The 27,953-nt window shown below is 45.7% G+C and overlaps 1 protein-coding gene across 1 annotated transcript; it reads left to right on the forward strand.

The window, feature by feature from the left end:
• The first annotated feature begins 235 nt into the window (after positions 1-235).
• Hal (histidine ammonia-lyase) lies at positions 236-27,921 on the forward strand. The gene is made up of 20 exons (XM_076920006.1): positions 236-556; positions 1,083-1,143; positions 1,248-1,275; positions 1,622-1,696; positions 1,788-1,860; positions 1,981-2,047; positions 2,630-2,667; positions 3,271-3,396; positions 5,375-5,514; positions 7,391-7,438; positions 8,037-8,184; positions 9,256-9,351; positions 9,452-9,510; positions 10,655-10,735; positions 13,293-13,358; positions 13,439-13,604; positions 17,988-18,122; positions 25,220-25,328; positions 25,427-25,496; positions 27,482-27,921. Exons 1-20 carry the CDS (start codon positions 310-312, stop codon positions 27,620-27,622), a joined length of 1,974 nt encoding a protein of 657 aa, XP_076776121.1. The 5' UTR covers positions 236-309; the 3' UTR covers positions 27,623-27,921.
• The last annotated feature ends 32 nt before the right edge of the window (positions 27,922-27,953 follow it).

Here is a 27,953-nt window from a genome sequence, read left to right on the forward strand (position 1 = left end):
CAAGAGATCCTTGGTTTTTCTACCTACCTACAAGGCTACATTGAAAGCTACCCATATCCCTCTCTTCTGTGCCTAGTTCAGCATCCAGAAAGGCCAAAGGAACACCAGAGACAGCAATCAATATTTGTTCAAAGTGTGAATGGCTGAAGGCAAGGGAGGGGGGTGTGTTCTGAAAGTCCATTCTCAGTCTCCCTGCCAACCACACCCCAGCAGACACTCCCCTCCCTGGTAAAGGATAAAGGCTCTCCCCATCGAGGACTGCAGGAAAGGAGCCAGCCTGTAGCTCAGAAGGCTTGTAGTATCTGAGCCATGCCTAGGTACACTGTGCACGTGCGTGGGGAATGGCTGGCAGTGCCCTGCCAGGATGGGACCCTCACTGTTGGTTGGCTGGGCCGAGAGGCTGTGCGGCGCTACATGAAGAACAAACCGGACAATGGTGGCTTCACCTCAGTGGATGAAGTGCAATTCCTCGTGCGCCGGTGCAAGGGCCTGGGCCTGTTGGACAATGAGGACCAGCTGGAGGTGGCCTTGGAGGACAATGAGTTCGTAGAAGTGGGTGAGTGGCCTTCGGGGGAATAGAGTGAGCTGTCTTGGCATGTCCTGAAGGAAGTCACCCTCGTGTCAGGGAACAGGATGAGAAAAATAGGCTTGGGTACTTGCCCTGGTGGAGCCTCAAGCTAAGCTTTATCATCCGGCTTTTCCCCAGCATTCAAAAGATGGAGAGAGGCAGGTCACGGTGACAGTCTGGACTTGAACCCAAGGCTGCAGATTAGAGTCCCTCGTAATTGCAGAATCCTTCTGTGACTGCCAGAGTGGAAATGGAAGGAGGCTAGACCCAATCTTCCACTTACATCATGGAAGCAGGCTAGACCCAATCTTCCACTTACATCCCTTTCTGCTTTTTGCTTTCCTGTGTAAAGATGCTAAGACCGTGTGAAAAGGTAGGAAGTCACGGTCCAGCAGCCGTTGCTATGAAACGCAAGCTCAGTGCATGGGGGGTGGGGGGCATTCCTGGGTCTGACACCTGCCCTAATGTAACACCCTGTGACCTATAAGACCCCTCTCTCCCCTTCTTGTTTCAGTCATCGAAGGTGATGTAATGTCTCCTGATTTCATTCCGTCACAACCGGAAGGAGTTTTCCTGTATCCTTTCTGCATCCTCTTTAATCAGCGCTGCGGGGATGGTCCTGACACGGTGGGACTGGGGCTTTCCCACACTGCTAGTATATTCCTTTACCTGGTTTCAGATACAGCAAGTACCGGGAGCCTGAAAAGGTACGCTGCAAGCTTTTCTACTTTTGTGGGGAAAGTGAAGCCCTGTCATGTCTGGTGTATGCCCCCTCCCACCTACCACACCCCTCCTCTTTAAGGAGGGGGAGGAGGGTATATCTGAGTGAACACTACAGTAAAGACAAGTTTCATCCAGCTCAGAGTGGTACTATGGGAGCCAGGTCTTTGCTTTTCTGACTTTTCTTGCTCGGGTGTTCCCATAAGCCAGCCATATTCTTAATTAGCACATCAATGCCTCAGAAGGGTAGTAAACTGTCTTTGGGGTCCAGTGGCATCCAAGGCTACTCCTTCAAAGCCCCTCCCACTCACTGAAATTCATCCCTCTGTGCAGTACATTGCCTTAGATGGGGACAGTCTGAGCACAGAGGATCTGGTCAACCTGGGCAAGGGACGTTACAAGATAAAGGTACGAGGGGAGGACGGGGAGGACGGTGCCTGTCCGTTCCCACTGGACATGGAAGGCGTTCGTGTGCTCACTCTGGCCAATGCTCTCCTAGCTCACTTCGATTGCTGAGAAGAGAGTGCAGCAGTCCAGGGAAGTCATTGACAGCATCATAAAAGAAAGAACAGGTATCCTTTTCTCTCTCGGGATGTTGTCCTAACATCGCCTTTGTGGACAAACATGGGAGTAAAACCCCTGTGGCATCTAATCATGAGGGTGTCTGTTTCTTTCTCCCCCACCCCCTCCAGTTGTTTACGGCATCACCACGGGTTTTGGAAAATTTGCCAGGACGGTAATCCCTACCAATAAGCTACAGTAAGTCTCACATGAAGGCTCACAACCACACCTGCCCCAACTCCCATGAAGAGCATTCACATTTTTTTTTAAAGCCACATTGACATTTGTTGAGTGCTCACTTCAGACCCATGGTTCTCAACCTTCCCAATGCTACAACTCTTTAATACAGTTCCTCATGCTGTGGTGACACTCCCCTCCCCCAGTAACATCATTTTTATTGCAATTTCATAATGGTAATTTTGCTACAGTTACAAAACATAGCAAATATATGAAACTCGGGATATCCTGATATGTGAGCCCCGCCCCCCAAGGGGTCATGACCCACAGGTTGGGAATCCCTGCTTTTGATCAAACCATGGGCAGCAAATTCTCACACAACCCTGGAAGACAGGCAAGCTTTTCATGTTTGTTGATGGACAGGGTGGGGCTTGGGTTGACTTGTACCCAGTTCATCATGAGAGAGGAAGACCTACTGTGTGTCCTTTCCCTGCATGCAGCAGCTGCTCATCCAAAGTCTTCCCTGTTGTTCCCTTTATATTCCCAGCTGAGAGTGCATGTGCACCCTGGGGGTCTAACAGGGTTCTCATCTTTCTCTTCCAGGGAGCTTCAGGTCAACTTAGTCCGTTCCCATTCTTCAGGTAAACTGTTCCTAGTGTCGGTGCCTCCAAAACCATGTTGGCTCATGTGATTGACTAGCATCGTGGGAGTCCCATGCTACCAGTCACATCAGCTGGCATGGTCCAAATGCATTGCAAGGGCTGGATGCTCAGGACCCAGGAGTATGAGCAAAGCATCAGACCAGACCATTCTTCTGCTGTAGCTTAGAAAACAGAATGAGCCCAGTGGAAGGATGGGGTCCCAGCCATTAAGAGACTGGTCCATTTAGGGGAGAAAATGAAGACTAGCTTTGGGGGGGCATGAGCTGGATAGGATGAGCCCTGGGTCCATCACTCTGAAGGAGCTTGTGCCAAGGCCTCGCTGCAGTATTCTGAAGCTGTTTGGGCAGGCGAGGTTCCCTGAAGGACTCTAAGGAAGGAGCTCAGGAGAACCTGGGCCTCTAGCTTGATCCAGACAAGGCTTTGAGAAGCAAGACAGCCAACAGAGAGCACCATCTGCCTAGCTTTAGAAAACCAGGGAAGACTGTTGAACTGGGAAAAGATGTGAAAGGTCGGGGCAGGGGGGCAGGCAGGAGGTAGAGAGGGATTTTTTTTCTTGAAGAAAATGACAATTCTGCTTTGTAGGTGTTGGGAAACCTCTCAGTCCTGAGAGGTGTCGGATGCTCCTGGCTTTGAGGATCAACGTCTTAGCCAAAGGATACAGTGGGATTTCCTTGGAGACCCTGAAACAAGTTATTGAAGTATTTAATGGTAAGGCAATGTATCCTTAGTCTGGTAGACTAAGGTAGATTTGGCTGGCTGGATGCTGAGATTAAAAAGAAAACAATCATGATGAGTGTAAAACCAGTTTGGCAAGAAGGAATTGGCAATCGGGTAGCAAGAATTGGGAGCTCTAATTGTTCCCATAAAGGGAACAGGCCATCTTGTAGCTTTGATCTAACATTTAAGATAAGCATTCGCCCTGCCATTATGTCTTTAAGTTCAGGTCTACACAGAGCTTTCTATTCAATGGTGCCCACATACGATCAAGGATGCACTAAGTCATTCATGAATATAATTTCCTGGATGCTGTCCATCCCTAAGACAATGGTCCAGTTGCACCCAGGAACCTGAAGTCTTAACATTCCCCAGATGATGGACAAGTTGCAGTAGCACACAGAAATCTAACTCTGTAAAAAGGTAGGGTCAGAAATGTGACAAGGTTAATAATTGACCTAGTCATGAAGTCACTGTGGAAGAAGACATGATGCAACTAAACTCAAACCTTAAAGGGAGAGACCAGATTTGCAAGGCTCAGGAAGCTGTCCCTTCACACAGCTGAGGACAAAACATCAGGTCGATGTGGGAATCCCAGGGCTCTTTGGGGGAAAGGAAACAAAGTGTCTTGCAGTCATCCAGAGAAGATCATATATATGCTTGAGTTACTACACTGAGTGCACAAAGGACTCATAACTGTGACGTGCTGGCCGGGGATAGGCACAACCTACAGGCTAGACTAGGGTGATCTATGCAGATCCATAGTGATCCCATTACAGTACATAGTGATCTGCCAGCTTCATGCCACCACAAGCCTCAAACCCAAGACAGTAGCTCCAGTTCACCACTGCTATGATAGATGGGTTGAGGCATCTCTGGGACCCTGATGCTCTGAGAATTTTCCAGGTCAGCTATAGTCAGGAAGCTGGTCCATGGTTGGCAATGATGTGTCTAATGTTATTTAGCAACAGCTGAAGGAATATGAACACCGTCATTAGGGCTTTTATTTTAGGAAACAGAAGCCTCTGTTTTGGGATAACATTTTGGGGGGGAATTTCTTAAAAAAAAAAAAAAAAAAACCCACACATGCTCATGTATAAATAGTGATAGTATATGGAGTAGTAATTGAATGACTGGAGAGGGAGAGAGAGGCAGAGAGAGACAGAGAGAGACAGAGAATGTATGCTTTGCCTATGAATTTATTGCCCTAAAAAAACCTTTGCTAATAATACTCTGGTGGGCCACATTTCTAGAACAGTCCATGTATTTTTTTTTGAGGTAATCATTTACATGTTTCTAAGCACGCTCCAACAGCTTTTAATGACTCTTGATAATCTGATCACCTGAATGTCCCTTAACTCTGTACATGGATGATTTCTAACGTTTTGGTCTTATAAACCAGGATGTGATGATCAGCGGCTAGTTTATAATTGTGTTTCTGAGATGTGGTTAGAATTCTGAGAGTGGAGTCATGGCAGCCCATGCACCATGCCTTCCCTCAGGATGCCTGTCCCCCACCCATATGCCCCCCCATTTTCTTCTTTTCTCTTCCTCATTTCCTCCCTTCCTGCCTTCCTTCTTCTTTTCTTCTCTCCACCTTCACCCTTCTCTTTCAGAAAGAGCTCAGCTGCTTCTTTGCGGGTAGAGGGTGGTATTTTTTGAGACAGGGTTTCACCGTGTAGTTCTGGCTAGCCTGGAAGTCACTCTGTAGACCAGGTTGACCTCGAATTCACCCAGATCTACCTGCCTCTGCTTCCTCAAGTGCTGGGATTTAAGGAGTGCACCACCCCTGCCTGGCTTAGCTTGTTCTCTAGTGTATTACTTGTGTCCAAGATATTATCATTCTTAGGTATTTGTGCTACAAAACAACTCTACACTCTGTTGGAAGTGAGGGCTGACTCCACAGGCAATGCAAAGATAACCAAAATGGTGTGCACATTCTTGAGGTAACTGGTGTCTACTTCTCTTGCAGCCTCCTGCCTGTCCTATGTACCAGAGAAAGGAACTGTCGGTGCCAGTGGAGACCTTGCCCCGCTCTCTCATCTTGCGTTAGGGCTCATTGGAGAGGGAAAGATGTGGTCCCCAAAGAGTGGCTGGGCTGATGCTAAATACGTAAGTCTCACATAAGAGCCCCAACCATAGCTATCTCCTCTGCAGGAGCCAGGAGACTCACTTGCTCGGTGGATTGCTTTGTCTCCTCATTTTTCCAGCAGCCCAGTTATAGATGAGTCAACTCAAGCCTGGGAGTCAGACTAGGAAAGGATATTTACTGGCTTCCACACTCACCCACCAGCATCCCAGACTTGTGGAGGTAGCGGGGAATATACTTGTGGAAGTATCGTTGCTAGTTATAGTTTCAGGAATGTATTTTGCACTCACAAGACTGCTGGCGCCCCACTGGGGACGTCACACTGGGTCACAACTGTGTTTGGGAGCTTATGTTACAGGTACAGAGTTGTGAGAGGCATCACTTGCTCCGTGGCCTCTAGAAGGCACAGTGTTTTCCTTGATGAGCTCTTCAGAAAGGGCATGTTTTATACAAAGCTTTTAATGTTTTCCTCATGTACCGATCCCAACTGGGCAGCCCACAGCATCATTTAAAGTATCCTTTCTGAGAAGTTGATGAGAGGTACCCTTACTGTGGGGGAAAGGGACAGAGGACCAAGGAAGAGGAAGAAGAGACTAGCTTATCCTTTGGGGAATCCTTCTTCCATGCAGCCCATCTTGGTTCTGTCCCTGTAGACAATGATTCTGCAACCACCTTTATGCAGCAGCCAGCCTGACCTTGGTTAACAGCAAATCCCAACACCTTCTGCTTGACCTTCTAGCTTCTCTCTCACCTATAGGATAAAGTTCAGACATAATGTGGCTTCAAGAGTGTTGTATCCCAGCTGGGCTGTGGTGGCGCATGCCTTTAATCCCAGCATGGAGGAGGCAGAGGCAGGAGAGTCTTTAAGTTCAAGGCCAGCCTGGTCTATAAAGTGAGTTCCAGGACAGTCAAGGCTGGAGAAACCCAGGCAGGAAGAGAAAAAAAATGTGGTTTCCCACAGTCCTTCCTTCCCCAGGTTCTCCATGGTAGAAACTTGAGTTAGCCCACTGCTGAGTGTGCTCTGGGCTAAGCAGATGGCTCAATGTATTGTTTCCATTTTTTTCCCCTTCTGAAAACTGCTCTAGGAATCTACCCCTCTGCTCCTCTGCTCCTCCAATCCTTTCAGGCCACCCACACATGTGGTTATTTTTTAGTTGTTTTCTATATCTGCTCTCAAACATGCAGTCTATTAATACCCTGGTCGTCCTGAGCGTGTGGGTCTCTACTCTTCCTACCCTCACGCCCAGCTCAATGCCCTGCAGTGAGAGGTAGCCAGACCTGGAGAGATAGACAGAGTGGAGGCCACCTACCTGTCTGTCTTTCTCCTACTTAGCTCCACGTTGCTTCCCCTCACCAGGAAAACCTCAATTTAGCAATACCTTTTGCTTCCGTTATGTAAGAGAAAGAACATTCTGCCCCTTTCTTCTTGGGATGCTGGCTCTACCTAGTTGAGGGGACCCATGATCTCCTCCTCATTGGGGTCCATACATTTGCCCCTCCCAGCCCTGCCCCCCAGTGACAGCAGATGCAGGAATAAGGCCAGAGGACTATTTGGGGGTCATGCTTTAGATTTGGAAACATATAGACAGCCAGCCCAAGCCCAGCCTGATCGGAGAGAAGTCATATCTGGGTGAGTCTCAAAGCTTGAGGCCCAACACAGAGGAACTTGAAAGCAAAATTTGTTCTGTAGGTAATCAAGTCCTTGGTTCAAGAGTCTAAACGTTGCTAAGTCTGCTTTTCAAACTAAACAGGGGCAGATGCTGGCCCCCGAGAACCCAGTTAGAACAAGTTTGTATAGGCTTAGTCTTTTTAAACTTTGGAACTGGGCTCCCTATGAAGCTAAAAAGTAAGCTGGTGTGTCCAGTAATAACAATGTACATGCTTTTAATCACTCAACAGGTCCTAGAAGCCCACGGATTGAAACCAATTGTCCTGAAACCAAAAGAAGTAAGTCAAGAAAAACTTGTTTGTGTTAACAAATCTTTACATATGAGCTGTTTTCATCCTTAATACCAGCCTCTCTGATTCCTTAAACTAAACACAGTTTATGTGTTGATTGACAGCTACTCACCGAAGAAAGGGCTCCTCTGTGAGCACTTAAGATTAGTCATGCTGTAAGTTTCTGAGGGTTCTCTAAGAACAAAAACTTCAAATATAGTTTTCTAGAGTGCTTGATGAGATACACTCAGTCAAGACCCTTTAAGATGCTCTCAGCTACAAGTTTGGACCAGGGTATTCTTAGGATACCTTGTCTATGAGGGTGAGAGGTCAGTAAACATAGACTGAAGATGCTACTACACACACTCTGTTCCACAGGGCCACATGGCTGCCTTGGCAGGGGAACAATAGGCAGGTAGCCTTTGGCTGGATTCGGGCTAAAGATTCCAGATACGATGTTTATCAGGCTCGTGAACGCACAGGATCGCTCCACACTTTCTAAAACATACAGACACGCGGCTCAGCTAGGCTAGTTTCTCTCTCGGCAAAAGTGTTTATCTGTGGGCTCATTGCAGTGAGTAGGAAACTTTGCTCCCTTCCCCCACAGGGCCTGGCACTCATCAACGGGACACAGATGATCACTTCCCTGGGCTGTGAAGCCCTGGAGCGAGCCAGCGCCATTGCCCGGCAAGCTGATATAGTGGCTGCCTTGACCCTCGAGGTGCTCAAGGGCACCACCAAAGCCTTCGATACTGGTCAGCAGGTTCTCTTTGGTTACTCATTCAACTGGGGCAAGTCGATTGACATTTTTAGGCACGGAGTTGGAGGGCGTGGGCAGCAGGGAAGAGTGAAAAGACCCAGGTAACCCTAGTAGACCCGGGGACTTCCACAGGCTCACCTGAGTGTTGACCCAGTTGGCTCCAGGTCAACCCAGTGTTTTGGCATGCTAAGCTAGGTATTGTTTTAGGAGTCACTTTGTAAGACTTGGCATTCAGGTGGAAGGGGTTGAGGAGAGATCAGTTAGGGGGAGATTTTGTTTGCATATAAAGACTCAAGTTCAACCCCAGAACTGACTTTTTAAAAATCAGACTTGGCAGTGCGTGCTTGTATGCCCAGAGCTCAGGGGATAGAGACAAAAAGATCCTTGGGGCTCACTGGCCAGCCTAGGAAAGTTGATGAGTTTTGGGCCAATGGGAGGCGCTGCCTCAAAATGAAAAAATAAGGGGGAGAAAGGTGGAGAATACCTAGGGAATGACATCCACACTTTTTCTGGCTTCCATATATACATTCATATACACCCAGGTACCCATTCATGTACTTACACATGCACAGGCAGACACACACACACACACACACACACACACACACAAATATGCACACACAGATTAGGATTGCTCTGATAAGAAAATTGGGAAGGCAAAAATGTTATAAGTATTCATATCTTATCTAGATACAATTAATGAGTTAATTAATGATAATGATAATGATAAGCAGATCAGAAAATGTCCAAGAATGACTCAGATAAATTAAGCCACTATGCACCCTCCCTGTTCTCATCGGTACAGTTTCTTTAAGAGTGGGCCTGGAGTCTTGACTGAAGTCTCTAGGGTACTCTGTGGACAGTCAGCACTGCAGCATGTTCAGTGGAGACAATCAAGTAGATAAGGGAAATTTTGCCTTTGGGTTGAAGTATCTAATATTCTGCATGATAGGTGAGAACCCCCAGGATTTCAGAGGGTTCGGCCAGCACCAGGGATGGTCTCTGCCCTTCATGGTTCACTTTAATGTCCGAATTGCTCTGACTCGTTTGCTTCCTTCCGTTCCAGACATCCACGCTGTCCGCCCTCACCGTGGGCAAATTGAAGTTGCTTTTCGATTCCGGTCACTCCTGGACTCAGATCACCACCCATCAGAAATTGCAGGTCTGGACAAGTTTGTTTGAGTGGGCTCATTGGTGCTGTGTGCCCTTGAGAGATGGGTAATGTGTTGCCTGTTTTCTTCCCCCTGCCCCTCCTTGCACAGAAAGCCACAGGTTCTGTGATCGTGTTCAGGATGCATACACCTTACGCTGCTGTCCACAGGTAAAATCAAGAAACAAGGAGACCAACAAAGGCTCCTTCCCAATAACTCATAGGGGGAAAATCAGATCATGTCATGACCAAATGCAATCTAAGCCATCCTACTGCTACTGTTAAAAATAGTATGTTTTATCCTTCCATTTCTCCAGTTATTGTCAGCTTCTTCCTGGGTAGGCTAAACACACTGGATCTTGTCCTCTTGTGTTGATGGACTACAACAGTTAAGTGGCATTGAAGAGTCTTACTGGCTCTTCCAGGAGGGAAAGATAACAATTAGTCAGCATAGGATGTTTACGGGAAAAAAGTTCCATTCTGTCTTTCAGAATTCAAGTGTCCGTGAGGAATACCTTATCTGTGTTTTATGATCGAGTAGAAACAGTCATACAAGAGTCTCTGAGACAACTTTAAGTAAGAAATGGGTGCAGCTTTTTTTTGCATACTCTGACTGATGAGAGATAACAGCCGTCTCAAGACATGATTTGTCAGTCAAGTTCTGGTAGAGAGAATAGAAGGGTGTTTTCCCCTAAGGTAAACTTTGTTGACTCAGTAAGTCCTACTTAAGTACCTTATTAAAACAATAGTTCAAAAACATCTATGGGAAAGAATTGCCAAATGAACTGAGCCATGAGCATAAGTCCTGGCTTACGAGCCCCCGCTACTCTAAGAGCCACCCCGGCTCCATTATCATGACCTTTGTCCCCTTGATAGCTACCATCTGTGTGATCCCTGGGACTCACATCCAAGAGATTGCTATGGCATCTTCTTTACCTCCTATGAACAGTAAGGTATCTTTCATTGTCTGCTTTCCAGATCTGTTTCTGTTTCAACCAGAAGCCTAACTTGCCCACATGCTATCCCTGGTATGGAAGTGAGATTCTTTGTGCCTAGAGCTGGCCTGTTTTTTTCCTATATCACAATGCTTAGCATATTAGTCTAATATATTTTTGTATTTATTTTAATGAATTTATTCTAGTTTGTTTTAACCGAGAACTTTTATCAGTTGTCTTCATGTCCTAAGCCAGTTGTACATTCTATGATGGGAACTGCAAGGCAGTCACAAGGGAAAGCCTGAAGACAGTCTCTTAACAAGAATGCTAGCATTTTTACAGGGTATTAATCATATGTCTGATTTTGATTGCGATTTTAGGTGCACGGTGTGGTGAACGATACAATAGCCTTTGTGAAGGACATCATTACTACAGAACTGAACAGTGCCACAGACAATCCTGTATCTTTTCAATGTTCTACGCATCTGCAGTGTTCTCTGGGTGGTTGAGATAGGATCGGCTTATGCAATCCTTCTTAAAGCATCCATGTCGAGTTATTCTATTTTGTAGTTATATGAGTTAGTCCCTGAGGCTGAGCACTTAGGTGACTTCTTCTAGGTCAGAGTTGGACCTGTGACCCTCTTCTTAGATTCTGAACCTAACATGCTGTGCTTTCAACACCGGCCCATAAAAGATGAGAGCACCGCTTTCAGCATCTATGGATATGGTTCCACAAAGCCACTGGCGGAAAACCCACTGCTGAGGTTGTTATGTGATTAGCGTCTCATAGGCTGGCCTTCACTTCTGCAGTCTGGTTCTGGTGATGCAGGATGCCTTAAAGAGAAATCTCAAATGCTAACACATCAAACGAAGTGTTGCCGATGAGGTTAAGGCTTCTGGTTCCTTTCTGACGAGGGCTCAACTCGGACCATAGTGTATGTTTCTGTGAACACAGTAAGAATGTTTTCATTCTCTGTAGAGGAAGGGGGCTCTTCACAGGATCACTCCCCCTCTCCAGAGAGTCTGTTTTTTTTTTTTTTTCTTTGAAGTTGAGGTGATTGGTCAGGGTACAGTCTTCACAGAGGCATTGCTGCCTTTGAAAATAGGCAACCCCCTTAGGAGCCCTTTCTTCCCATTCTACAGCTGCCTTCATTCTGAACACTGGAGAAATGGCTGAGGCAGTGGCTGAGAGAGCAACTCTTGGCCAGGGGTGATCTGAAGGCTGGTCACTCAACAGCTGTGCTGGGCTTCTCACCCGAGGTTTGAGTGTGCTTATCCTGTAAGCCTATTTCAGGATTTCGTTTTATGCTCTCTAAAAGTCCATGATAATCCTTGGAATTAAGAATGCCCCACACATCCCAACACCACCGCACTCCCCAGAAGGAGCAGTGGGTTTGTGCATGCTGTGTAGTCTCAGCTCATGGGTTTGTTCTTGAAAGGACGGTTTATTCTTTAATGGCCCCGTTAGACTTTAAAGGGTAACTGAAAGATTAAAAGGGAACGGATTAACAGAAACTTCCTGTATGGGGATGACAGTTTTCTCTTTAATTTTTTTTCCTCAGCAATAATCTCAGCCCCAAGTCCTCTACTTTCTTAATTAAAAGCCTCTTGATTTGCAGGTAGTTGAGAGTGACTGTCTCTAGTACTGATGCTGCCCGAGGAAACAGGTTCTCAATGTTCCACTGCACCCAGTGTTAGGGAAGTTGGAAGTTGCTGAAATCTGACAACCAACAGTCTTGGGACATGTTGAGTTTCCAAATTAGAGCAGAAAGGAGTCCATGCAGGGATTAGGAGGACAGAGAGAAGACTGTGTGTCAGGGATTGAGTGCAGGACACTCTTCCCATAGCAAAATCTTCCTTTGTCTGTTCAAATCCCTTAGACACTTGAGGACAACCTACATGCTTCCTGTATATGTTAACCCCTCCCTAGTTTACCTAATGCAGTGTAAACACTATGTAAGTAGTTGTTGTGTTATTTAGGGAATAGTGACAAGAAAAAGTCAGCACATACTATAGACACAATGTTTTGTCTGAATACTGTCATTCAGAGGTTGGCTGATACCAGAGATGCAATCTCTGGATGAATAACTAAATGTATTGTTGATAAAGCTGAGAGAGAGAGAGAGAGAGAGAGAGAGAGAGAGAGAGAGAGAGAGAGAGAGAGCTTTTAGAACCAGGAAGGAGGAACTGTTACTGTCTTTGTCCTGGTGCCTGCTGGCTCAAGCCATGTGTGTGATAGATTGGAACTATCTTTGAGGACAATCACACTCTGAGTCCAAAGTTCCCTCCAGCTGGAGTGGGTCAGTAGGACCTGTTTGTTGGCAACCATCTGTTGTTGAAGGCTGGGGCAGGGACTCAAAGGACAGGGTGGGAAAACACTCCCAGCATTGGTTATCTTAGACATTTTGAAAGATACCCCTCAACCAAGTCTTTTCTTTAACAGCTTCTTCTATAGAGCATGGATTTATATCTCCATGGAGGAAATAGAATTTGATTTTAAACTTAGCTTTTGACTCTAAGTGTTAAGTTGGCAGATTATAAAAGTTACAAGGATTGACATCTCTGATTTTAAGAGAAAACATTTTGTGCCCTATCTTTTTGGTCCCAATGATATGGACATATTTTACCTTCAGTGTGTGTGTGTGTGTGTGTGTGTGTGTGTGTGTGTTTCTTTATGGCAATAGTTCTCAACCTTCCTAGTGCTGTGACCCTTTAATACAGTTTCTCATGCTGTGGTGACTCCCGATCATAAAATTATTTTTATTGCTACTTCATAATTGTGATGTTGCTACTGTTACAAATTGTAATGTAAACATCCGTGTTTTCCAATGGTCTTTAGGTGGTTGTGGCCCACAGGTTGAGAACCACTGCTTTATATCTGCTTATGGGAAGACTTGTCCTTTCCCCTAGAGATGTACAATGACAGTCACCTCAATACTAAAAATAAGCAGATGGGGACAGGACCTACCTTTGAAGTGGCTAATGATGTTACGTTTGAGCCTTAACCTGTTTTGAAAGATGGTTTTTGCCAGTCGAGGGGAGACAATTTCGGGAGGAAACTTCCATGGTGAATACCCAGCCAAAGTAAGCATTATAAACGTGCTCGTAACCCTGAAAGTGCATTCCGTCTGGTGTAGGCCAGCTAAACTGAGGTGTTCTTCTAGGCCCTGGACTATTTGGCCATTGGCGTCCATGAACTTGCGGCAATTAGTGAAAGAAGAATCGAAAGGCTGTGTAATCCTTCCCTCAGTGAGCTGCCTGCTTTCCTGGTGGCTGAAGGAGGTCTCAATTCTGGATTCATGATAGCCCACTGCACTGCGGCAGCCCTGGGTAAGGACACCACCCTTAGTCAGAACACAAGCCTGCCCACCTAGGGCCTTCCCAGTTTTCCCAAATGTATCAGCCTTTGCCTTGGAAGGAGCCCTGGTGTTTATCTCCTTTGATGTGTATCCTATCTCTGATGCCTAATGTAGCAAGCAGGTTGACTCTGAACATCTTCTAGAGAAAAGAAAACCGAAACGATGTAATACTGGAAGATAACAGTGGGACAGTCAGGCATAGATGGACAATTGCCCCAGAGAGAGGAGTCTAGCATTGCATTTGACCTTCGCTGATGTAGCTTTTCTTCCAAAAGGGGAGGGAAGGGGGTGGAGACAGAGACGATATAGTTGATGGCAGACTGAGTGATTAAATTTGGAGACATTCTATTAGATCTACTATCCACTAGAAGATTAAGATGTTGTCGAAACATATAAAAACACTTCCAAGAAGCCATAGGCCTCCTGGACACTGAGCTTCAGTGGAGCTGATTTCTGATTGGAGATTTCAGGGGGGCTTCATCGGAGGGATGCCCGCCACAAAGTTAGTGCCTATGGCCTTGCTTATTTCTCTTCATTTCTTCATAACAACAGTAGGGGGTGGTGGGGCACCGTTAATCTCCACTGGCCAGATGACTACTCAGAGACCCAAGAGGCTAAGTGGCTTTCCCAACACTGCACAGTAGTTGGATGTAGGGCAGATGTTGATACTCAACTTTGTGCATTCACGCCAGTGAACTCTTTTCTCATTCACCACCACCACCATCATCATCATCATTTAAGAACTTTATTAGTAGGTACTTTCCGTTTGTTGACTTAAAAGAAAATCAAGCAGTAAACTGGTTACAAATTTAAAAATCTGAACCAGATATGAAACAATATATATATATATTTAATGGTGATTTGAGAAAAAAAAACGAGGCATTGAAACAAAACACAAATAAACTAAGCAACAACAACAGCAACAAAGCCTGTATTTGTCATTACCAAAAGGAGATGTCTTCAGGTAAAAGTAAAAAAACAAAACAAAACAAAACAAACAAACAAACAAACAAACAAAAAAACAACAACCAACCCAAAACAACAAAACAAAGAAAACCAAAAAACAAAAACCCAGCATGCTTCGTAGACAAGGCAGGTAGTTCTTACCACATTTGGTCAACTGGTAAAACAAACAAACAAACAAACAAACAAACAAACAAAACAGGCCCTTAAGGTCTTCAGCTCCCATTTTTATACTTCCTGGTGTTGGACTTGCTTATCGTGTTCATTTTTCCCTTTGTTGATTGACTACACTGATTGATGGGGTATAATGTATAATCACTGATAAGCTGGCCTTCATTCCAGCCCGCCCTGCTTTGCATGAACGATGAATCCTCTGCTGGTGAACAGCCTGCTCGTATCTCTTTGCCATCCTGTGGTTTAAGAGTCTCTGGGTATTCGGGCTGTAAGTGAAGTTGCAACATTTTGAGATGGCTGCTGATCTTGGAGCTCATCTCCTTGAGTCTTCTTATTCTCACCGATGCTGTCCCCTCTCGGCTGTCTCTGGGGAGTCGGGCTGCCACAGAATCATGGCCTGTAACCTCAAATACAGTGTCTCTCTCTATCTCCCTCTCCCTCCCCTTCCCCTCCTGTCCCTCACTCCCTCCCTGCTCTCTCTCTTTCTCTGGCCTACCTTGCTGTCTTGTACTTCAGCAGCCAGCATGCTCCATCTAGCCTTCCTTCACAGGAGAGTTAGAATAGGGTGGACCAGCATGTGGAAAGGGGAAACCTCTTTCTAGATAGGCTGGGTACTCCTAGGCCCTCGGTCTCTCCCCAACTCTCATTACTCTGGTGATCTTGCTGGTAACTTGTTGGAGGGCCTCTACTACATGAAGAGGGTCTACAATGGTTCTAATATGTATTTACTGGCTTGGGTTCAAACTCCACCAGGGCCTGTAGCATTTCCTACCTATGCACATCTTTCTTGATGTCCTTCCTCTCGATGAAAACCATATCCGTTTCTTACAATGAAACACTTTACTGTTCTGAAAACTGTCCATCCCAGGCGGGTGCTGCGCATGTAAGGCTGCCCAGGGTCCCAGCCTAAATCCTGTTGGTTGCCATGACAGTGGCCGGGGCACACTGCCGCTGTTGTAGCTCCTCCCAGGTGTGATGGTCACTAGGCTGCTGGGGGTAGTGGGGCTGCTCGGGGTTCTCTGGGGTTCACTCTCTGCTCCTGCTACGGATCGATATCAAGAATCTTATGTTCATCCTAAAATAGAGTGGGCACATTCAACAAGCAAAAATGTAGGGTGTCCAGTTCTATTTAAATTACTTAGGACCTACTTGTGCTAAAAACAAAACGAAACCACCACCACCACCAAAATCCCTACCAAACATTGTGGTTTTTATCCAAAAATCCCAATTTAGCTGAGCACAGTGTATTTTCTTTAACAATCTGACTCAAAGGACCAGGTAACGTGATGGTTAATTAAAAGCATCCGGTGGGGCCGGGCGATGGTGGCACACTTCCCTTATTCCAGCACTGGGGAGGCAGAGGCAGGTGGATCTCTGTGAGCTCGAGGTCAGCCTGGTCTACAGAGCTCCAAGACAGAGAAATCCTGTCTTTAAAACCCGGATCTGCCATTTGTAACTGTGTGCTTGCTGGCAAGCCTCCTTATCCTGTTACTGGCACAGCTCCTGGCTGCATTCAGCACACAACGGCATCGGTTCCTAATAGGGTTGTCTTGTGGGGTAAATGAACTAACTATACATATAAAGTCTTGGCGCTCTGGCAGCAACATGAGCGCTAAGTAAACAGTAATTTCTATTTAATAATATTATCTCTTTGGGAGACAGGTTCTCACTGTGTAGCCCTAGCTGGTGGAGAGCTAGTAGAATTCCCCTGCCTCTGACTTCCTAGTGTTGGACTGTATGCAACACCATGCCTAGCAATAATATATTCTCAAGCCCTTCCTCAATTGAGTTTCTCACTAACACTCAATACAATCAACCAAGAAAGAACCAACGAGTTCACCTTCCTCTCTGGCCCAGTGTCCTCTGTTTGCTCCCTCCGTGTCTCTAAACTATATCCCTAACACAGAGACTTCTTGCCTTACGGTGGAGCAACAGTAGTTGATCTAGAAGGAATGATGTCCCTTGGGAAGACTGGCTTGGGTGACTTCAGCCTCGTTAGCTACCCACCAATGATGGTGTTCTTATTGAAAATGTTCCTTCCCTTATTGAACCAGTCCTTTACCTTTTTGGTACTCTTAAGTTTGTGTTTTCTATAAAGGTTCTGGCTAAGCACAACCCTCCGGATACAATCTTTAGTGGCTGAACCTGAGAGATCGTGTACAACCCAGGACAAGCTGATCCCCCTAGTTTAAAGCTGGATCCTGGCAGGGTGGGCTACCTTACTCCAGTGGTTCTCAGCCTCCCTGATGCTGGGACCCTTTAATACAGTTCCTCATGTGATGGTGAGCCCCTCCAACCATAAAATTATTTTCATTGCTACTTCAAAACTGTAATTTTGCTACTGTTATGAATCATAATGTAAATCAGGGCTTTCCAATGGTCTTAAGCGACCCTTTTGAAAAGGTTGAGAACTGCTGGTGCCTTAGATCATAGAAAAGAAGAGGAATTATTTTCTAGGTCAGCGGAAGAGGAGAAAAGACTTCAAGTTTGACCCCTCCTAGCATCTAGAGCTGGGGACAAGGAACTTGGGGATTTTAGTCTTCTTCCCTAAGGTGTAGAGCCTTAGGTCAACAATATAGCATCACATGGGAGTTTATTAAAGCAGTGGGAACTCAGAGCCCATCCCAAACAGTATCTGCACTGTAGCAAGATTATGGGAACTCAGGCTTGAGGGACCCCAGTATGGATGCCCCCCACTTTCCAGACATCTCTGGTTATCAACAAGCTATTGTTCATACCAAGAACATCTACTTACACGGTGTTGGAGCCAACCTCCTCAGCTACCCAGTATTGTCCAAGAGCTACAGGCTCAGCCTTGGCTCTCAAATGTTGTCCCTAAATTGGCTCTTCCCTCAGAGTAAGCAAACCATCTCGAGTAACTGGTCTTATCACTCAAACTCCACCCCACCCTTCCCCCACCCGTCTTCCCAGCATGCTAAATGCATCTACTATTTTTGGCACGGTTTTATAATAATAACATTCCCACATTTTCCTGTTCATCTTATCTCAGAACTCATCAGGATTTTAAGATCCCACTTTGGGAGAATATTGAACCGTGTGTTTTTCCTCTGTGGCTCAGCACCAGCTAGTGCTTGGACTGTGGTCATGAACCCCTGGAGAGGGCTTTCCATGCTGTGGAGACTTTGGGGGAGCCCTGTGCTATTTTGGCAGGGTTTCCCTTTGGGGATGCTGAGTTACTGGAACTTGTCTCTTCCAGTGTCTGAGAGCAAGGCTCTGTGCCACCCTTCATCTGTGGACTCACTCTCTACCAGTGCAGCCACGGAGGACCACGTCTCCATGGGAGGATGGGCAGCCAGGAAAGCCCTCAGGGTCGTCGAGCATGTGGAACAAGGTAAAGCCAGCAGCGGGAGGTGGGCCTCATTCGAAAACTAGTTTCCTGGGTCTTCACGGAAAATTGAATCACTACCTGCAGAACCAGTATTCTCTGGAGACTCATTTGGAATGCAGGTCCTCTGGCCCCTCCCATAAATGCTAGGGAGGAGGGGCGAGAATTGAGTCACGAACCCCCTCACAAGTCTTACCTTGATTTAAAAGCTCAAAGTTTTGCCTCCTTACCCCCCCCCCCAAATTACTTCCTAGCAAATCTCCATGTTGTCCATACATAGTTCGTCACTTCATTGTCAGTGGTTTCGGGATGGTTCTGTGACTACGAGCATATAACACTCTTGTAGAAAAGCTAAGTCCAGTTACTAGAATCCATGTCGGGTAACTGCCTGTTGCTCTCACTCCAGAGGCATCTACCACCTCTGGCCTCCACGGCTCCCGGCACTCACCCATGCTCATGTGTACATGTGAGTAGGCACTCACAGACGCACACACTGTTAAAAGTAAATAATAGTAAAAACAAATATTTTCTTGAGATTATAATTCCCTTTCCACCTTCCAAACCCTCTTATTACCCCTCATTTCTCTTTCAAGCTTATGCCCCCTCCCTTTGTATTGTCATTACCTGCACATGTATATACATACATATGTATTCCTAAGTATAACCCTCCAGGTCTGTAATAATGTCAGTTATATCTATGTTTTCGGGCTCTTTGGTGTTGCACAGTCAGTTGGTGGGCTCTTCCCTGGGGGAAGACTTATTTGTCCAGTTCTCAGCTTCCTTAGTTGCCCGTAGTTTTCCATGTGGGCTTTCCCCTATATCAAGCCAAGTTCTCCTGTAGGAAGACTGGGGCTCTGGTTTTCTGGTAGCCTCTTTGTGATCCCACTTTGGTGGTTTCCCTTTGCCCTAAGCATTTCTGATATAGTAACCTCGACTTGAAAAGTGATTCAAAAGATGTAACAGCTGTAAATTCTCCCTGCTGTCAGAGATAAATCACCAGGAGGGTTGCCCAAGGCCACCCCCTCTCTGCCTTCCCAACTGCTGTTTATCTTTGGTGACAGTGCAATAGCCCTCCATTAGATATAGCCTCCCCGAGTCTCTGAGCTGTTGCAGAATTGCCCAGGTCCTGCCCCATGAGGAAAGGATAGCACAGGCAAAAGATAACATGTGTTGAGGATTTTTTTTCTATAGAGAGCCATTTTCATTTATAATTCACCCCCACTCCTCTAAAACGCACAATTCAATGGTTTCGGTATATTCACTGAGTTGAGCAACCATAAATTCTAGACCATTTTCATCAATCTGAGCCTTACAAACCTGGAAGCCTTCAGTTTATGACACCCAATCAGCCCCATTTTCCTGTCTTAGGCAACCACCATTTTAGGTCCCTATAGATTTGTCTGTTGAGGGCCTTTCACGTGATGCGTGTTCCTTTCGTCTGGTTTCTTTTACCTAGCACACTGCTTTCAGTGTTCGTTAACAGGTGTGTTAGCCTGTGTTACCACTGGGTTTGTTCTGCTCTGCTTGTCCTGAGCAACAGTCACATTTACTTTATGCACTCCTAGTGGAAGGACTGGTTTGCTCCTGCATTTTGTCTGCTAGGCAATAGTTTTTTATGGGGGTGAGTGTTTTTGTTTGTCTGGACTGGAATTGTTGGTTCATACAGTAGCTCCCCACCCACCTTTATGGGGAGCTGGAGATGGCTCTCTGCAGTGGATGCTCAACACTGCACGTCTACTGGCAGAATTTAAAGATACTCATTTCTCCATACCCTGGCAGGACTTGCTATCTGTGTAGCAGAGTGTTTATCTGAATGTCCACACATTAGTTGGTTCTCCACCGAAACCATTGCCTTGAAAAACCTTAAAGAGTTCCTCTTACCAATCCTTACATCTTCTATCTGGTTCATCAAGACACCAACCCCATCTTCCAAGACACACGAAATCAAGCCCATCCCCTACTTCTGATTAATCTGTGCAGTTGCCAAGTGTTACAGAACTGGGTGAGCATCTGCTGATGTCATTTGGACCACACCATGCCCCATCTGAGAACTTGCCAACTATTTTCCAGCACTCAAAACCACATCGACCCCGTTCCTTAGGCCTGCAAGCCTGGCACAATCTGACATCAGCCTTTCACTTCCCTTCTCCCATGCCCTCGCTATCCCAGAACCACAAAAATGTCCTGTAAGGCCAGGAAACACATTGCCTGAAGCCCCGACTCCAGGCGTTTCTGTTTCCTTCCTCACTCCATCCATGTAGCTTCCCAGAGTTCTCACACATCTTCCTTGGCCTCAGCTAGGGCAGCACCTGGCTTCTTTGTTTCCTTCTTCTTTTTGTTTTGTTCTGTTCTGGGAGCACTCAGTGCCTCCTACACAGCTAGCCTTGTTTATCTTTCTACAATGGCAAGAATCTCATCCGCCTGGACCGGCTCACTAGATGGGCCTGGTTCAGATTGATTGCTCTGATATTTGCAGGGCAGTAAAGTCGGCATCATCTGTCCAGATGGTTGCCTAGTGCATCGATGTTGTTCTCTGTAAAATGGAAGGGGATTCAGTCCCAAACCAATGAGCGCGCACCAGCTCTATTACAAACATGACCATTTGATCACAAATGGTCAGCAAATACCTCCAGATTTGGGGGAATCCAGTAGTGCTGGGTCTAAGTGTGACACATGAATCTGCTTATCACCGAGCCCGCTCAGAATCCTTGCTCAAGTAAGCGCCGTAGGAGCGTGGAAAGTGTAGAAAGACACGCGCCACTTGAGCATTGTAGGCAAGCGTGTGAGTGTGGTGAACTCATCTTTAGCCCTTATGGAAACCAACCCCTATCAGAGAAGCAGACACTGGCCAACTTGACAACTCTTTGCAGTCATTAGCAAAATGCTGAAGGGCAAAGTTATGGGAGGAAAAGGCAGAACCTGATCAAATCTGAAGGGACTGGAAACGGCATCCTTAAAGGAGAACCCAAGATTAAGACAAGAATAACATATGACCAACTCTGAGTCTCTCTCTCTCTCTCTCTCTCTCTCTCTCTCTCTCTCTCTCTCTCTCTCTCTGTGTGTGTGTGTGTGTTTGTGTGTGTGTAATGAATTACTATTATGAGGGAAAGGGAAGAGGTGTGCAAAAAGTAAGTTGTTTTAGGATGTGGTGTAATGAAGACATGGGACATCCAAGAACAGATGTCAAAGCCTGGGGAAAATCTGCTGAGTGATGGTCAGTGTGCCATGCATAGAGGTCACTGGAGGTGACTAAGGGTATGAGGTGCAGGAGTGTGGCCTGGATGGAACTGGGGATGGCAGAGGACTTGTACAATAGCTTAATGGAAGAAGGAAGGAAACTGGGTCAAAGGGAACGCCTTTGAGAGCACAGGGCAGCAGAGCTGGGAAGGGAGGGGAGAAGTGTGAAGTCATGAGAAGCCTTTTCTAGAAACAGGGTCATGCATTTAGGTTAGCATTTAACCATGGTAGATTAAAAGCTCTAGACATGTTTTCAATGCATCTGAGTAACACAGTCATTTGTAGCTAAATAGTGCTGAAATTTATTTGCTTGGGATACCTTTATTTCTTTTTAATTCTGAGTAAATTTTTTACACAGTATATTCTGATTATGATTTCCCTTCTGATCATGGTTTTCCCTCCTCTATCGCCTACCAGATACTCCCTCACCCATCCAACAATGAACACCTTCTTTTTCTCCCCCTAGAAAGCAGAAAGGCCAATAAAACAAACAAACAAACAAACAACACAGAAGAAAACAAAGCAAACAGACATAGAAGAAAAAAGGAAAAAGAAAAAGCACAGAACCCACATACACACGCAGATAGGCACGTACACAAAACCCATAAAACTGTAAAGTTGGCTTCGCCAATACTATTGCGTTTACCTTGTGTCTGGCTGTCTACTGCTGGGCACGGGCCTCCCTTAAGTGTAGTTTGAATACTCAATGAGTTTCCTTTGAAGAAAACTAATTTTTCCTTTGCAAGCAGTCATTTGGAGATAACTCCTAGGTTAGGGATGGAGGCTTGTGTCCACTTCCTGTCCCCATTCTGAGATCCCATCTGGCTTGAACCGGTGCAGGCCCTAGGCATACTGCCACAGTCTGTGTGACTGTGTGTGTGTGTGTCCTGTTGTATTTGGAAGGCACTATTTTCTTGGTGTTTTCCACTCCCAGTGGCTCTTACAATCTTTTTATCTTCTCTTCTGCATAGATCCCCGAGGACTAGGATGTAGGGGAGATCCACGAAGACATCTCGTTTAAGACTGAGTGTTCAAAGATCTCTTCCTCTCATGTGTTATCCAGCTGTAGGTGGAACTATATTAATTTCCACCTATGTCAGGAGAAATCTTCTCTGATGATGCCCAAGCAAGACACTGACCTATGGGTACAGCAGAATGTCATTAGGAGTCATTTTACGGCTAGATTCTTTTATTAGAATAGTAGTGTTTGGTTTTTCTCTAGGCCTGCCTATCTAGTCTCAGGTATTTAGTCTCCTGAGCAGTATCTGGCCTGGGTTTTATCTCGTAGAGCAGGCCTTCAATCCAACCAGATAGTATCTGGTTGCTCCCACAACTGTTGTGTCACTGTGCACCAGTATATCCTGCAGGCAGGCCGCCATTGTAGACAGAGAGATTTGTTCCTGAGTTGGGTGTTTAACTTTCTCCTCTACTAGCACGCAGCTAGTAGTCCCATGACTTCTAGTCCACCAGGGTGAGAGCTCCCACTAGGCACCAGCTCAACTCCTATGTGTTCAGTGAGGTTTATAGGTGTTGTCTGTTTGTGGAAAGCTGCCAGTAGACTTGGAAATAGCCCGAATTGTTTGGGGCATCCTATGGAACTCCTTTTGGCCAACAACTCGATTAGATGTAACTCTTCGCTTTGTAGTATAAGATATTTAGTTGTGGCATTGTCTCCCCTGTTATTTGGTGATTCCATTTACATGTATTTCACTAATTTATTTCATTTATTGTATATATTTTTAAGACTGTTCTATTGTACTAGGTTTTCATAGGACCTCTTAAATGGCCCTTTGGATTTACTGACCCTGTATTTCCTCCCTCCCTTCCCTTTCTCCATTTAATCTTCCCATCGCAGTCCTCCCAGACTGCCTCTCGATAGCCATGCATTCTATTTCCCCTACCTTAGAACCGCCTCTTCCTCCAGTCCCTTATTCTATAACCAGCTCTGTGGTTACACAGATAGTAGCACCCCTAGTGAAGGCTTAAAAGCTGACATGCTTTGGATCATTTTAATCCATGTGAATTTTACTTAAATGAAGAAATCAATCCTAAAACTAGAGGACATTTCCATGATCCACCAGGTATTGCCAATGTGCTTGAATGACAGCTTGCTTAGTTAGGGTCGCCCTTGAGCTCGCTTTCAAAAGAACCGCTGTCTAAAAAGCATCCATCTGGATGAAGATACACTGTAGCCCTGGCCCAGTTGATGGATTTAGGGAGGCTCTCTGGTTACAGAGCGAAATGTGTCACAAGTAGCAACTCTAGAGTTTTTCAAAGCTGTTTTATGGTTATTTTTCAAATGTGTGTTTCCTGTTGCTTTCGGTCCTTGGGGAGACACATTGTAAATCCACTCCTCTTTGGAAGTAATGCAATTCTCTACTCCACCAAATCTTGTAACCCACTTAACTTACAATATGACAATATAGGATAGTCACCCTAGAGAGGCATTAGTCCCATTTGGCAAATATGGCAACCAAAGCAGAGGTCAATGTACCCGAAGCTATACAGTCTTAATGTCAGGGATGGGATCTAAACCCAGGTTCAAGTTCATTATCTTCAGTACTCAACATAAGAAACACGGCTCTCAACGCAGAGGGGCTAAGAGATGGTTTCTTTTGGAATGGATTCTTTGAGTGACTAGGAGGACAGATTTAGGTTAGTCCAAGTTCCATGTTTCTAACATAGTAACCGAGGGTGGGCTTTTTATAGTGCTGGAACAAAAAAGTGTCCTAAATCCAGGCATTTCTCCAAGCATCCAGTGGGAGCATCCGGTAGTTGGGTTACCGCAGAGCAGAGAATTCTCTGCCACAGTCTCAGATGCTATTTGGTGCCATTCTTCGTTTTGGGGTTTGAGGGAGATGGGGATATGCTAAGTTACTATGTCCCGGAAGGTTTGACACGATAGTCATGAGGATGATAGATCAGACACAGAGATTGATTAGCTACTAATAGCCATTGATGGGGAGGTATTAAGTGGGATTAATGCCAGCCCAAGATGGTTTGGATTTTGGTTTGCAACATTTCAACCCTTAATAATAACAACGTTCTAATCAGTTCAATAGCTTTGTAGAATCTTTAGCCTAAGTATGGCTTCCCTCCACCCCCACCCCCACCCCCACCCCCGTCCTCCCACCCCCTGACTGAGAACTTCACAGTGGTTAGCCCAGATAGTCTGTTAAACTTATTTGACTTCTTTACTTTGGGCTTATGAAGGACGTTACAAATTCGGGTGAGTACAGAAAGGTCACAAGGGAGAAAGGACCAATAACCCACTGTGGACCTAGAAGAAAAGTCACATCTTTATTTAGTGAAACTCGGGGTCCAAGCAGGGATCAGGGTACTCATGCAGACTTCCCTCCCTATCCACATGACACAAACCCGGCCGACAAACCTTGATGAGTAGGGGAATTGGCTGATTAGGGAGGCTGGTAATCTATCCTGCTAAATGCTTCGATTTTCCAGCTCATCAATAAAGATACAACCAGGAGGTTATAAAAAGAGGTTTAAAACTAACTTAGGACTGGAGACATAAGTAGCGCAGTTAGTATAGTGTTTGCCTCCTAGCATGTACTGGCCCTGGATTCGAGCCCAGCACTGCATAAACTGGTTGCAACAGCGCATGCGTGTAACGCCAGCACTAGGAGATGAAGGCAGGAGGGTCATGAATTAAAGATCATCCTTGGCTACAAAATAAGTGAGAGACTAACCTGAGGTACTTGAGATCCTGTCTCAAAATAAAAACAACAATAAAAAGCTAAAAGCACAGTAATAAGGCTATCTCATTATATCAATGCACAGAAACCCAACTTCAGCCCCGTAAGGATGAAGCCAGACTTTAACCAGTTATTTCTCCCTATTTGTTTTAGTGCTGGCCATTGAGCTTCTCGCGGCCTGCCAGGGCATAGAGTTTCTGCGCCCCCTGAAAACAACCACTCCGCTGGAGAAGGTGTACGACCTGGTGCGCTCCGTAGTAAGGTAAAGTCAACAGGTCTCTGGGACCTGCCCCACTTCCGAACACTGGGTGTCTGCAGACTCAGGATTGTGGCTGATGCCTAGATCTGCTCTCTCTGTAGGCCCTGGATAAAAGATCGCTTCATGGCTCCGGACATCGAGGCAGCACACAGGTTGCTTCTTGACCAAAAGGCAAGCTGACAGCTTTATGGTGGGGGGTGGGGGGTGGGGGGTGGGGGGTGGAGGGTGGGGGGAAGGACTGGGTCGGGGTGAGGGGAGGAATTGGGGCGGGGGGGGGGGGAGGGAGCTGGGTATGGAGAGACTCTGTCTAAGCCATTCTCTCCCGGCTTTTCCTAGGAAGAGAAATCTGATTTGTAAGGTGACTAAAAGACATCTGATAGTCTCCCCAAAGGCCCAGATAGGACCCAAATGCCAACAGTGGAAGGATTCCAAGTGGAAGCGGGTTTTAAATGGAGTGTGTAGAGAGTATGAGGGCGGTGGTTCATTAACTTTCTTTAAGATGTCCTCCGCGAAGCTAAAATACTGCTGACAGTATTTAGCACAGCTGACACCGCTGGGGAAGAAGGCACTGTGAAGTCCAGGGCTCCACTGTGCCACCTGTACCTGCCTTCTTTATTGCTTATCTCCTTTGATTATATTGACTATAGACTTAGGCAATTGGAACAAATGCCTAAAAGGCTGAGCCATCTTTAAAAATACACAGACACACACATATACATACATGCACACACACACACACATCCTATATATATTAATCCATATGTATGTATTATATATGTACTTATATATGTTTACTATATAAAGTGTATGCATGACATGTATTTAATACATATACCTTTTACACACACCCGTACATTTTTTAATGTTTTAAACCCACCCCTATGAATCACTAGTGTCCCAGTCCTTAGAATTACTTGATTTTCCTTAAAACTGTGACTTCGCTCTGGGGAAACAACTTTCTTCGTAAGCTTCACATCTCTTATTTTGAAGTAAGCCCCATATCTTTCGAGGGGACACTTCTCTGTCACTAGTACAAAGGCATGTGAGGGGCTAGATTGAAAAGAATAAATGGTCTTTTTTGGATTTCTTTCTTTTTTTTTTTTTTTTTCAAGACAGGGTTTCTCTGTGTAGCCCTGGCTGTCCTGGAACTCACTCTGTAGACCAGGCTGGCCTCGAACTCAGAAATCCGCCTGCCTCTGCCTCCCAAGTGCTGGGATTAAAGGCGTTCACCACCATTGCCCTGGATTTCTTTTTTAAAGACAGTATCTCATGCTATGTAGCTCAGGCTGACTCAGAACTCCCTGAGCAGCCCAGGCTGGCTTCAAGTTCACAGCAATCTTCCTTCAGTGTATTCCAGAAGCAAGGGTGTTAGGATTCAAGCAGGAGCCACTCGCTGAGAATCTATTTTGTAAGGTCATAGAGCAGGAAAGATTCCTTGGCTGTCAGGGGGCACTGGTGGAGGGGGGGGGGGGAAGCGGAGGATGCTCCCCAAACCAAAAAAATGGAGTCTTAAGAAAATAGGTTGGCAGATGAAAAGGAAAACTTGGCTATCCATCATCAACGCAAACTCAGCTTCTATCCCATGGTTCTCAGCTGAAGGGTGGAACCCGACTCTGATAGGCCAAGACACGGACCATATTTGCATACTTGCATATTTGCATACTTGTGGCCATAGAAACACAGTCTTGGAAGAATTCACTGTCCCACCTTTCAGCTTCCAAGTTTTACACTGTGGTATCTACCATACCTTCCCTTGAGCGAGCATCTGAGCTGCCAAGGCTCTGGTGGGGTGTGTGTGTGTGTGTGTGTGTGTGTGTGTGTGCCTGTGCGCCTGTACTTGTATTTGCTTGTTTTGCTCTGGAGGAGGAAGCAGCTTAAACAGGTTAAAAAAAAAACAACAAAACAAAACAAAACAAACAAAAAACCTGAGCACGGTTTTAGACTTTGTATCTTAAACCCTTTAATGTATCTGGCAGCTAATTGACACAAATTCTGTGTCAAATGGAAAAAAAACAAACAAGAAAACTGCAGTTATGTGTTTGACCAGATACAGATACAGAGGGTGCTTTGATTGGGGGCAAAGGTCATGTTTCATCATAGCATGTAGAAAACATCATGTTCATATTTCAACTTTGTCCCTTGCTTTTGCCACTCAGGTTTGGGAGGTTGCTGCACCATACATCGAGAAATACAGAATGGAGCACATTCCAGAATCCAGACCACTTTCCCCAACAGCGTTTTCACTAGAATCTCTCCGAAAGAATTCAGCCACAATCCCAGAGTCTGACGATCTTTAACCGGCTTCCTCAGCTTCTTTGAGGACAGACATGCCTGAGCTGAGCACAGCACTGGTGAAGGAGAGTCCCAGGAAATGCCTGTGGTGTGGAGAACTCATCTCTTTTCAACCATACTCTGGTTAGGCCAAGCAGCAAAGCAGTCGCCGAACCAAGAGCCCTGTTCTTGTTTTCTTGTTGCTGTGGTTTGAGGGTGCCTTCTGGTCGTGGAGTTTTCTTTCTTGATAATATAAACAGGCTACTTTTAAAAACAGCCACAGTTCCATAGGTTTATCTTTACTCAGAGGAAAATCAATTCAGAGCATTCTTCTTTTAAAAAAAGAAACATTAGATT

Source organism: Arvicanthis niloticus, chromosome 22 (genome assembly GCF_011762505.2).
Source record: "Arvicanthis niloticus isolate mArvNil1 chromosome 22, mArvNil1.pat.X, whole genome shotgun sequence".
NCBI lineage: Eukaryota > Metazoa > Chordata > Mammalia > Rodentia > Muridae > Arvicanthis > Arvicanthis niloticus.

Coding starts and splice junctions, on each gene's coding strand:
- Hal (XM_076920006.1), top strand. CDS start 310: ATGCCTAGGTACACTGTGCACGTGCGTGGGGAATGGCTGGCAGTGCCC. Junction 1,276..1,621: donor AGTACCGGGAGCCTGAAAAG/GTACGCTGCAAG, acceptor CCCTCTGTGCAG/TACATTGCCTTAGATGGGGA. Junction 25,329..25,426: donor CTGGTGCGCTCCGTAGTAAG/GTAAAGTCAACA, acceptor CTCTCTCTGTAG/GCCCTGGATAAAAGATCGCT.